Source organism: Gymnogyps californianus, chromosome 8 (genome assembly GCF_018139145.2).
Source record: "Gymnogyps californianus isolate 813 chromosome 8, ASM1813914v2, whole genome shotgun sequence".
In the NCBI taxonomy this organism is placed as follows: Eukaryota; Metazoa; Chordata; class Aves; order Accipitriformes; family Cathartidae; genus Gymnogyps; species Gymnogyps californianus.
In genome coordinates this window covers 11,052,453-11,064,696 of record NC_059478.1, presented here as the reverse complement: position 1 = coordinate 11,064,696, position 12,244 = coordinate 11,052,453, and the positions used below count along the sequence as shown (strand labels likewise).

At 42.9% G+C, this 12,244-nt stretch overlaps 1 protein-coding gene across 2 annotated transcripts in view; it reads left to right on the top strand.

Moving 5' to 3' along the window:
• Window positions 1–1,466: 1,466 nt before the first annotated feature.
• The window catches only part of DENND1B (DENN domain containing 1B), a 165,864-nt gene continuing 155,086 nt past the window's right edge, over window positions 1,467–12,244 (top strand). Inside the window, exons 1-2 of one of the 2 annotated variants that reach the window (XM_050901330.1) lie at window positions 1,467–1,531; window positions 4,391–4,455. In XM_050901330.1, the coding sequence (XP_050757287.1) occupies window positions 1,515–1,531; window positions 4,391–4,455 (82 nt within the window). In that variant the 5' untranslated portion in view covers window positions 1,467–1,514. Of the gene's footprint in view, window positions 1,532–3,652; window positions 3,673–4,390; window positions 4,456–12,244 lie in introns of those variants that run through there. The other variant, XM_050901331.1, reaches the window with a different exon arrangement.

Here is a 12,244-nt window from a genome sequence, read left to right as displayed (position 1 = left end):
TTTCATGATTTTTTTCCTAAAAAACCCCTGAGCTATATGAAGTGCGTGGTTATGCGTGAAGGATACAAAGCCCCAAACAATTTCATTTACTTCAGTGGGAGTTGCAAGTACTGGCTGTTAAAACACAGCCAAGAATTATTGCAAAACGAAGGCTGGGAAAGTAAGTACTTGAAAACCAAGAAAATCCCAAAGCTAAGGTTTCTGCCGCAACATTCAGTTGTTTTCGCTGCACATCTATGTGTTTTATTATTATTTAATCTATATCCTGTGAGGTGTGTAGGATGTGTAATGAAGCCAAAACGATATTGCCTTGGAAAAGTTAGTATTTGTCATTTCCTGACTTTTGAATATTTGATTTTTCAGCCTCAGTAATGCACTAATGCTGTTTTATGTGTTTAATATATAATTGGCTGGAATTTTTTTCAACTGTTGATACGATGATTAGTTTCTGGAGGAAGAGTGAAAAGAATGACGTTTTTTCTTTGGCCCAGTACCGCAGAATCTATTTTATGCATTTTTTCATTGCAATGATACTATGCTGGTGAGGGAAACTTGGTGTAGGTGGGAATTTGGCTGCTCAGTGCCTCTCAGATGAATGAGACTTGGAAGCCTCTCAAGGACGGTGTGATTTTTTCTTCCCTTCCAAACTCATTGGCAACAGTCGAGGGTATAAAGCTTTTTACATGTGTTTACGGGACGGTGCGTTTACTCCAGCGCCTTCCCCCGCCGCACCACCTCTTAAGCAGTTTGGGAGACTGGCTGTTTAGCACTCGATAAAAATAGAAGCTAAACAGATTACCGCAGGTTAAATTAACATTTATGACCTTTAGTACGAAAAGCTCCACTTTCCTGCTGTTCATAAAAAAGGTAAAAGGGATGTTAAGATGCGTAAGTTAACACACTCGCCCGACTCATCTGAGGAGCTTATTTTGCAGCGGGTGAAGGTGTCCGTGAGGTAAAACATGACCGCCGCCGATGCTGCCGTACCTACACGCTGCCCTACCCCACCTACGAGGAGCCTCCACCCGGCCCGGGCCCAGGCCGGCCCCCGGGAAGGGGCTGCAGCCGTCCCCGGCCTGGCCGGGCGCAGCCGGCTCCCCGGGCCCAGCGCACCTGCCGCGGAGGGCAGGGGTGTACGCCGGCCCCGCCGGGTGCAGGCCCCGCGGCCCCCCGCCGCCTCCCGCTCGCCCCCTGGCCCTCCCCCGCCGGGCTCAGGTGACACCGGCCCCGGCGGCTCCCCGGGCCGCCGCGGAGCTTCCTGGTTCCCAGAAGGTGCCGGAGCGGCTGCAACAGGAACTGAGAGACGGCGGGAGGAGGCGGTGCCGCCGCTCCGCTGCAGTCGCGGCCTTAGCCGGAGGAGCGGAGCAGCCATGGGCCGCCGCCCGCCGCCGCCGCGCTGAGCCGCCCCCGCCGCCGAAGGCAGAGGGGCCGGCGCTGCCCCCCTCGCCCCTGCCGGGCGGGGCGCTTCTCCCTGAGGGGCGCTGGAGCGGGCGCTGGGGCCCCGCGATGTGACCATGGACAGCAGGGTCAAGTGAGTGCGGGGGGGGGGCGGCCGGCGAGGGGCCGCGGCGGGGCCGGCGCGGGCGGGGCGGGGGCCGCGGCGGGGCTGTCAGGCGCGACGGGCCGAGCTGAGCTCCGCGGCGGGCAGGCAGCGAGTAGGCCTCGCAGCCGCCCCGGCCTGCCGGGCCCGCCAGGCGGCAGGCAGGGAGGGAGGGGAGGAGGAAGGGGAGCCCACCCGGCGGGAGCGTGCGAGGGGCCGGGCGCGCCGCGGCCGCTGAGTGACAGCGGGGCGGGCGGGAGGCAGCGGGGCCGGGAGCGGGCGCTGCGCGCCGGGCCGGGGCGAGGCGGGACCCGCGGCCGGGGGGAGCGGGGCGCGCACGGCGGCGGGGCGGCGCCCCCGGCCCGGAGCGAAGGGAGGAGGCGGCTGCGGCGCTGCCGGCCGCTCCCCCGCCCCTCGCCGCCTCCCGGCCCGCCGGCGGCCCCAGCGCGCCTGCCCTGACATCGTCCTCCCGCAACTGTGGGGGGAACGCGCTCCTGCGACCGCCGGCCTCGCCGGGCCACGCCGGGTCAGAGGCGTCGGTGCCGGGGAGCGGCGCCCGGCAGGGCGCGGGGGCGGGCGGAGCGGTGCCTGCTCTCTGTCGGCCTGTGACCGGTGGAAGGGGATCGTGAAATGGTGGCAGCTTGCTCCTGAGGCGCCCACCCGGCGTGGCGGGAGCGCGGCCGCAGCCCGCGGGCCCGTCTCCCTGCCTCGGTAGCCAGAGCTCCCTCAGGCCTGGGCAGTACTGCTGCCCGCAGCGACCCTGCCTGCAGCAGCTGGTGGGCTAAGGTTTGTGACATTAATCTCTCCAGTAATTACAAACCTTTTTGCCATTATGGTATGGCAGGTGCAAAAGAGGGTTTTAGGTGTTTGGAAGCACTGCCGTCTAGCCTTACCCATCAGGAGCGGCCGCCTGGTCTTGCTGACATTGGAAACCAACAAGGTGTTAAACATGGGTTTCAGGAATTGACAAAAATCTCTGTGTAAATATACGATGAATAAGCAGGCTGCTACCGAGGAGCTGTAAAGGAAATGAGAGACAGTCTGACAATTCTCAGATTAGTTTGACACATTTTTGACACTTCTAAGCGTAGTGGGATGTGAAGAGTAAACTTAGAAGCATTTTTCTGCAAAAGCAGATTTAGAGTAGTACAGTGAAAGACGGAAGGCAGTGTTACTTCAAAGAGCTTTCTTCATGAGCATAATTCAACTAGGAGTTGAGGTAGAAGCCCTCATTCGATGTTTGTAACACTTTAACCGATTCACATTAAAAACCCAGTGTTGTGTGGTTTGGGTTTTAGGAAGAAATGGAAAGGGTAAGTTGCCTGAGAGCATAAACCCAGCGCCTGAGCTAGAGTAACATCATGGGGAGATGTCACTTCTTTTAAAGGAAGGATTTTTGTGGTTCGCTTTTCTAGGTGGCTCAACGAAGCCAAGCGTTATCAGTTTAATTCAGAACTAGCTCACCAGCCAGAGGAACAATGGACAGACTTTAATACCAGAGTAAATCTCCAATATCCTGGATTTAGGCAGTTGTAACTCAGAGCAGAATTTGATCTCCTGCACACTGGATCAGTAGATACAGGATTTTCCCAACTAAATGCTTTAAAACATGATGCAAGGAAAGATTGTGATATGGGCAGGTTGTGTCTCCATAACCTGAATTAGACTATAATTGCATATCTCAGTTGATGATGGTGCTGAGGTCAGTGAAAGCATGTACTGAATCAATTAATTTGTGACAGCTGAAATTTTCCCCAGCTTAGCCTTTGGATTTCATTCAAAACTTTCTTTAAAGAAACAACAGTGTGTTAATTTGCTGCATGTTTTATTTGAAGCATTCTAGAAACCTGGAACCAAGTCTTAGATTTTTTTATTTGCCTAAAACTCCAGCTGACTTCAGTGGGAGCGTTACCCAAGAAGGGAGTTCAAGTGTGAGCCTTTTATGTGGTTAAATAGATAATTGATACGGGTGCGGTTATACCACTTGTTTTTAATATAAATAGCAGTGTGCTTGGTAGGCAGAGAGAGGTGGATGATATAGTAATGTCATTTAGAACAGTTTTAATAAATATTTAGTTTGGCATTAGGTTGAGTGCTAATTGCTGTTAGCATATGCAGTTCATTATTATCAGGTGTGTATTTACTGGGGAGGTGAAAGAGGTGTTGGCCATCTCACAGAGCTGACCATGATGGCTGCTGCAGATATGGAGGCTCCATCTTCCTGGCGAGCTCAGGATTGTGTCCATCCCTAGTTATTGCATTAATGTTTTCTCACTTGCTGAATCATGCCTGAGATTCAGCCTTTAAAGTCAAAGTTGATGATCAATATCTTGTGAAAGAGGAAGCTAAGTGATTCTCAGCCTTATGCTGGTAATCGTATGCATTTAAAGGGTAGTGGCTAAATTCATGGAATTAAAATGGAAGTCTAATGATGGGCTATTCCTATTAAGTAGAAATAAAACGTAGCTTTAGAAAAAGGCTGCCCAGGACTCCATTAATATGTTTCAGATTGATTGATAAGGATTTTAGTAGCACTTTCTTTTCCAGCTGTTAGGCGTGGTATGATGGAGTGACTTAAAAGCTATTTGATGTATAAGGCAGTGACAGTATCACTTAAATAAATCACACAGTTTAGCTTGTTTATCTTCCTTATTCTTTTTTTTAAGGCTGTACAGGGAAATGTGACTTTTTGCTTCTTCCTTAGAACTGATCTGATTACTAGTTTTATTTTAATGAAATTTTAATTTATTTTAATTTTATTCTGTACAAATAGAATGGAAAAGATATAGTATGGCAGAAGCACTATCTGAAACGTATATATGATTAATCGATTGTGTTTGCTTCTTCTAGGGAAAATCCAGAACGTACCTTTGATTTGGTACTGAAAGTAAAATGCCAAGCATCTGAAAATGAAGGTAATATACCGTGCCTATTGATATTTATTTACAGAAATGAGAGATGGAAAAAAAATAGTTTGCACCCTGATCTAGTGTCATCTTATGTTTTGAATGGGGATCACATCTTATGTTGGATTGGGATTGTATTAGAAAGTGACTACGGTTATTTTATTGCCTTTTAAAATCTATTAACTTGTTAATTCATAGTTGTGGTGGGTTTTTATTGTTATATTTTCATTTTGGCTATTGTAAAAACATTTTTGTTCTGAGAGAAATACTTGCAAAGCTTGGACTTGAAATGCATCTGCTACAGTTCTTAAGTCTTAAAATGTTGATTTGTATAAGATTTCATTTTAGCAGAACAATTGACTTCTGTCTATCAGTGGAATGTTAATTTTGATCAGTGTGATAGGGAGAAAGTAAGTTCTTTTCTGAACAACAGAAAGAGACTTTCTTTCTGGCTCATATTTGGCAGCTGCTTTGGTTTGATATATGATACAAAGAGCAATGAGTGCTGACTTGAGCTTATATCAGCCATCAGTTTCACGTCTCTATAAACACGTGGTAAGAGATGTAGTAGTGCGAGAGTTATCTGAGAGAGGCTTTTTTCCTCTTGCGTAAAAAGAAGGTGGGATTTCCAGTGCTGAAATTAAAGTGACCTCTAGAAAGTCCATTGGGGGAACTTGGTTCATGTTCTCATCCGAGGTTGTTGGCCTTATAAAAACACAGGGAGAGAAGAAGTCTTGTTGGGGTTGTGTTGTAGTCATGTTAGTCTGTGACAGCTGTGTCTTAATCACAATTGTAAAAACAATAAACTACATCTTAAAATTGAGTATATTTCTTATCCTACTGTGCATCCTATCTGGATGCTGTTTCCAGAGTTTACTACTCTAACAAGTTAGAAGCCTGTAGAAGTTTATAGCCCCAAACTGTTCCTTTTTTTTAATTTCAGCCAACATTTCTGTTAGTGGTGTCATGGGTACATGCCTAATATGTTTACAAAAAACACTTTTGTTGAAGCTAAACAATTGTAGTTCTTCAGGTCTTTTCCTGACAATCCCAACAGGCTTTTCTGTACCTGTTGTATTATATATTATCCATTATTGATATCTCAAGTTCCTCTGCTTTTTTTTTTCTTTTCTTTTTTTCTCCTCTTCATAAGATTGGTCATTTAGTTGTGGAGTGACATCTTGGTCCTGGTGCAGTCCTTGGGTGTTTTCACTTTTTTGGTGACCCACCAGCGTCCTTTGGTTTATTGCCTGCTTTTTTGATTTGCTGTTGGTACAGTCATGGTTTGGGGAATCAGATGGGCTTTCCTAACTCCCTGATCATTGTTGTGGTTTGTATCATGGCACACTTTACCTTCTGTTCTCTCCCTTTTGCAGTTTTTACCTTAGTAATTTTATAGACGATGTCTGTGAACCCTGCTTAGCTACTTGACTTCTGATCTGTTCCTCCTTGCATTGTGCATTTAGTCTCTGCCTCCACCTAACATCCCTTCCTGGGGCCCCGTTCACATCTCGGTTTAGGCTCAGCTTCAGCCTGCAGATTTTATTCCCTTTCTTCCTTTCCCTCCCGAGAGCTAGACTGTTGATAATCCTTTCAGGTCGTCATCTTGAAATCTTGAAAAATATGGGTTTTTTTCTTCTGTGATCAGAACATGGATCCATATCCTTTTAATTCCTTTTATCTCCCGTTTGACTTCTGCTTTTTGTTTTGCATCTTTCTGCCTCTGCTGCCATAAGAAACCACTTCTTGTTACCTGTGGCTCTGTGAATGACTGCCTACGCCTGAATTCTGGTCAGAGTCACTTCCCCTGCCTCCCTCGGTGGGCGTTTCATGCTGTTTATCACTTCTCTGTGGAGAGTAGCATCTTTAAGAAATCTGTGTATCTCCTTGAACTGTGACCTGAGTTAATGTGGAGACTGTATTTGTGGCTGTATTGTGGGTGCACATCTTCTACTCCACTTTTTGCTATCGTTCCTTCTACCCAGCGTGGGCGCAGTTGCTGTTGATCCGTGGGGTGGCCAAAGGCAGAAAGGAGGTCTGATACCGGTAGTGTTGGAGTCTGCAGTGTGTGACCGGCGAGGGGTTTAGGGGTGTTTCAGCTGGCCTGGAGGTTTTATTGATTCTTGCATGGGTCTGCAGATCAGCACAAAAGTACAGTCCCCTTTTACCAATCAAATTGTGCTGGCTGAATATTCCAGTTACCATCCTGCTGTACTTGGTGACCCATCTGGGATTCGTTTTAATTTCTTTCATATTATATCTAATTCAGGTAACAAACTCACTCTAGTGAGGGCTTGACATCGTATTTACATATGGTATTATGAGCACAGTGATGTATCAAATTAATATATCTGAATGTTAAAGTTATTTAAAGGAAATTCACAAGGGACAAAAGTGTATTCTCTTCACCACCACTTTAGAAATGGAGCACAAGGCTTGTCATGCTAAACAGGGAGCTTTCAAGGTTAGTTTATTATAAGGCCTAACAAATTTGACAGTTACCCTGTATTGTAGGTCTTGCCTTTAAATAGATTTTCATGCTAGGATAATCTTTTGAATATATCATACTTGAAAACGTGATCCATTCACCTGTTTCTTTGCTCATGCCTCTTTCTTTCTTATGAAAGAGATTTGTGTTTAAATAGGGGCTTTCTCCCTCGCATCCCATCTGCTCCTTGTACTTGATCCTGAAGCTATGTCAGGGCTGAATTTGTGACATCACTGTCACCAGTGTTGCCGTGGAAATATCACAGTCAGAAAATTATGATCTCCCTGCATGAGTGAGCAGCAGGAGAAGCCGACTTAGGAGAGAGGAAGACCTTAATGTGACCCATGTATCTTTAAGCTTTTTCTTTTCAAGCTTTGCTGTAGCGTGCGTTCTCCTGCATTTTAATTTCCCTGTGCCAGCGTGTAACTGTTCTAACAAATAAAAATTCAGGTAGCCCTACTGCATGTGTAGCTATTAATAAGATGATGTTTTTATGAGGACGCTATATGCCTGCAACAGTGTGACATGGTGAAAAATTTTGCTGTTAAAATTATTATGCTTTTGGAAAAGTATTTTTAGATAACTTCTTAATTATAGCATAGCTCTCAAGGAATGTTTAATTTTTCGGATCTGACAGTGTCCTACGGCTCTTCCAGCTATAAAGGATCATACATACATGAAATGCAGCAAGGTTTATATGTATTATGAAATTTGTTCTTAAATAATTCCACTAATTATTTCCAGCATTGTTTTCTACTCAATGTGAACACCTGAGAGGTTTCATGTAGTTTAATACAAATTTATCACTTCATTTATGGTAGGTAGCTCCTGATTTGATTACAGGCTAAGCTGTGCTAGTATGTCTTTGGTTATAGCTGGATCAAGATTTTGTTTTCCAATTGGATACCTGTTTTTTGTGATTTAAGAGTAGCTTGCATACTTGAATATTTATTTCTTAATACTGTGTTCTTGACTGAATAGATGATCCTTTTGGGCTGCTCTCTCCGTTTTAAACTATGGGAGTGCACAATAGCATTGCTAGAATAGCGATCTTCTAACCCTTTTCTCATTTTTGGGGCAGGAGAGAAAAAAGGGTACTCTTTATGTAAATATTCTTATAACTGAGCACTCCATTGAACTAATAGCATGAATTGTAACATTTTTTGCTGTTGCTGACAAGCTTTGTTTATTCTTCACTCGGGTTATGTTAAAAAAAATAAATCTATTTATTAGAGGGGCTTAATGCCTTCTCTTAGCACAAAACAGGATATGGTTCCCTCAACAATTTAGAATATATTGCTTACTGTATTTTCAGAGTAAACAACGCTTTTGATATTATACTACACCTAAGACTTTACCTTGAAAGTTGCATTTCAGCTGTATTTAATTAGACCGTTGAGGCATATGTTCTAAAGAGGAGAAAAAAAACCTTTAGGACCAAAATCAGATTGTAGCCCATGTCATAACTTCCAGTCCTTTGCAGCATGGTCAAGATGGTAAGAGTCAATTAACATGATATGTTGAAACATAGTAGCTAGGTAGCGTGACAACTTTTTCTTGGGAAAATTCTTAACCCGATTCTCACAAAATTTTGAGTTTTATTAACTTCTGTTCACCAGAGTTTGCTGAGCAACTGGGAGATGAGTGCTAAGCTATTCTGACAACCCAATATTTGTTAATTGTGAATTTGGCTTGCAGTGTCAGTAGGACCTTATAGCAAAAGGTTTTACATTGCCTCCCAGGCAGTTGCAGATTTTCATAATTCTCTCCTGTGTCACTCCTTAATGAACAAGCAAACAAAAGAAATAGCAAACATGTGTGCCCCTTGTTAACATCAGCAGCTGGCCTTCTGTATTAAATTTTCACTTATAGACCCAGAGGACAACTTGATAACAGATATCAATATTATCAAAACTGTTGTGTTATTTTAAGGACAAGCATTGCTCTCTAGCTTTAGGGTAAAAAGATGCAAGTTTTTTGCGCTTCGGGCTGAATCACCCTTTCTAGGTATCGGGAGTAATGCACTGTTACAGTTGTCCTTAGCGCATAGTCTTACATGAGTCTATTGGTTCAAGATTGTATGACAGCTGCACCTACAGCAACTTTACTCTTCTCCTGGCACTCTCTTGTCTCTTAAGAGTTATACTGCAACTGGGGCTTTAAGATATGCTTGAGCCTAGAAATTGGCTAACCAAAGCAGTCTGCAGCTTTTTTTTTCTCCCCCCGTTTTCTTTTTTCTATCCAGATCCTTCCATCATGAAAAGTAAACTGAATTTCTGGAAAGTTAATGTTTCTGAACTCTTCCACAGGACACGTCCAAAATAATAGTGCCAGTGTAATCTTTGTGAAGGATGTATATTTATCTATGTATCTATGCATACACAAACATATACAGTATGTGCATACACACATATACGTCTGAACTTTAGATTTTGGTTAAATGTGCAAAGATGAAGTTGGTAATTTAACTCATTCTATAAACTGTACGTCCTAGATTGATTTTATTAAAACTGGATTGCAGAGGCCAGACACAAAAGGCAATGCAAATATAGCAGCTAGCAGTAGAAAGGCAATGTGCAACAACTTCTGTGAACATAAAGTCTTCAGCATTTCTGTCCACGGTTTCCCAAGAAGATGATGACTCAGATTGGTTTCAATTTGTGTGGTTAAGAGAGTGCTGTTTGCTACACCTTCATTTTCTTTGATTATAGCACATATGAAAAGCAACAAAAAGTCTCCACGGAGCGTGCAGGTAGATCCAGGAAATTCAGCCACTCAGTGTCATGGTTTGGGTCTAGGACTGCTTTAGTCCTGACTGTTCAAGATTTACTTGAAAACTCCTTTGAAATAACAGTTCATTTTCTGTTCAAGCAAAGAGTAGTTGTTTGAACAAGGCTTGAAATTTGATTGCTTTGTCTCTATTTCCTCTTTAAATGCTAGGAAGCTTTCTATAGCTCTAGGGCTAGATACATGATTTTCAGAGGTGGTGTTTAATAGGTTGTGTTGAATTGCATGAATAACTCCTATAGTTTACCTTGCCTGTGCCCGAATGATAATAAATCTTAGTGATGCATGATCTCTAAATTATTTTTCTTTAAAGGGTCTTCTTTTCATTAAATTTTCAAGGAAAAGCCATGAAAACCCATTTAATCGTGTATTGGTGTAGTTAAGAACTATATGAATTAAGTCCAGGAATTAGGCCAGAAATGCAAAATTCTTTGTATGAGGTTTGATTGTGGTCCTTAAGGTACTAATAAGATATGTAGTTCCAGGAAGGTCCCAATTCTGAAAAAAAGTTTAATGCAGTTGGTAGTTCTGTCCATGGGTAACCTGTCCAGCTTTGGTAGGGTTTTGATTAAGAGTCTTCCAAAGCTGCTTTCAGGATTGTGGTCAGAGCAAGCACAATTTTTTCTTTTTTTTTTTTCTCTTCACTGTAGAGAGCTGTTTGTTAACCACAGACTCTGAGCCTGTGGGTGTAACATGCTGATCAGATAACTCTTTTCCTCTGCTGTACTTTTTTTTGCAGAGCATCACTTGAACCTGATTAAAAAGATAATTCTATCAGTGTGATACATGAAGAAGTCTGCAGGATTTCTTTTAAGAGCAATTTAAACTTTTGATATAATCTTTATATACTGCTAACCTTTTTCTCTGTTGGTTTTAACTGGAAGGATACTAAGTAAGTACTGGCCTGCAGAAAGTTAGGTGTCTCTAACTTTTTAAAGCACACTGTGTTCTTCAGGTGACTATGAAGAACAACTATATATTACTATGAATTAGATAAGCTTTCTTACAAGTCTCATTTATTTGTAGACTTTTAGTCTCAAATATTGTGTTACCATATTGGAATTTATTTTACACCAATAGAAAGTTAAAGATGCTTTTTCAATTTGTACAATGCCATTTCAGAACATGGGCTATCTGATTATAGTCTCAGATGCAGTTTCTGTATAGAAAAAAAAAAAGCTTTCTTTCCGTACTCCTCTGAAGTTTCATTAAGCTCAACACCCCCCCTCCCCAACTCATTGACTCATGAGTTGTTATTTAGGTTAGGGCTACTTCCCCATAATGGTTTCTTGTTTTTCTGTTGAAATTTTCAAATGATGGTACCTAAAAATCCTGGAAGTGGACATTTAATCTAACCTGGTTTCTCTACAGGATTATTGATTGATTCGGAGCAGAATATTTCACAGTCCTTTGTTGAGGATTATGTAAATGTTTTGAGGGCAAAAGCAGGTAGTGCCTGAGATGGTGCATCACTTTTCGTCCTTTTTGACAAAACTGAGGAATATAAGCCAGAGTTTGGCTGAAGCTCTCTTGTACGAGCACCAAGCATACCTGTAAGTCCTTCATAAATTATAATCTGTTGTATAACTTTAAACCCTCCAGTTGTATCTAAACGAATGTTTTCATTATATTCAAATTTCTTTCATTTAATTGGAAAGCTCCTCAGGGTATGAACAATGTCTTCTGTGTGAAAGAGTGGCTGTTGGAGAATTATGAACAACAAAAACAATTAAGGCAACTATGATTTTGTATCTAAGATAAAGATTGACATTTTGATGCTTTTTACCTTTTCCTTTCATTATCCAGAGACTGAGAAATAGAGGGTAGTCGTTCCAGCTTTCAGCTTCTCTTCACAGATGCAAAAATGTGGAGAAAAATGTTGCTGCTTTTCAGTGCCTCATTTCCTACAGATTTTTTTTTTTCCCACCAACCTACAGAGATTCTTGGATGTATGTGTAATTTGGAGGTGGGTGCAGATATGTGTGTGTAGGAGGGGGAAGGGTGAGAGCTGCTGGAGAAATAGGTCAAGGAAGCCCTTTCTCCTATCTCCCCTGCATTCTTCACCAGGGAGAAGAGACCTTGGTGGGGAGGGACGACCCTACTCCCCAGCAGCCAGAGGACAGTCCTGGGAGGAGCGGCAGGCTCTGCTCTACTCCAGAGATTCCAGCTGTAGTAATGTGGGGGCAGGCGCTGTGGTATCAATGCTGGTAGAGATGAATTATTCCCCTGCAGGCATTTGCCTGACTGTGTCATTTCTTCATGTAATGCCGTATGCCACTTTCAGCAGTGTGATCGGGTTTTGGGCAGTGAAATTAAAAGGGAAAAACTTGATGAGTTAACTAATACGAATACTAACTTGTTATAAAAAGAATTTTGTATAAAATTCAGTAGAATGAACATACCAATATTAATATAACTAAATATAAGCCAAAACCAGCAACCTGTATCATGTAATGTAGTCAATCAGTATGAAAGTTGACATTCCTGTGCTTTTTTCACATTTAATTTTAGTTTCGTTTTAGT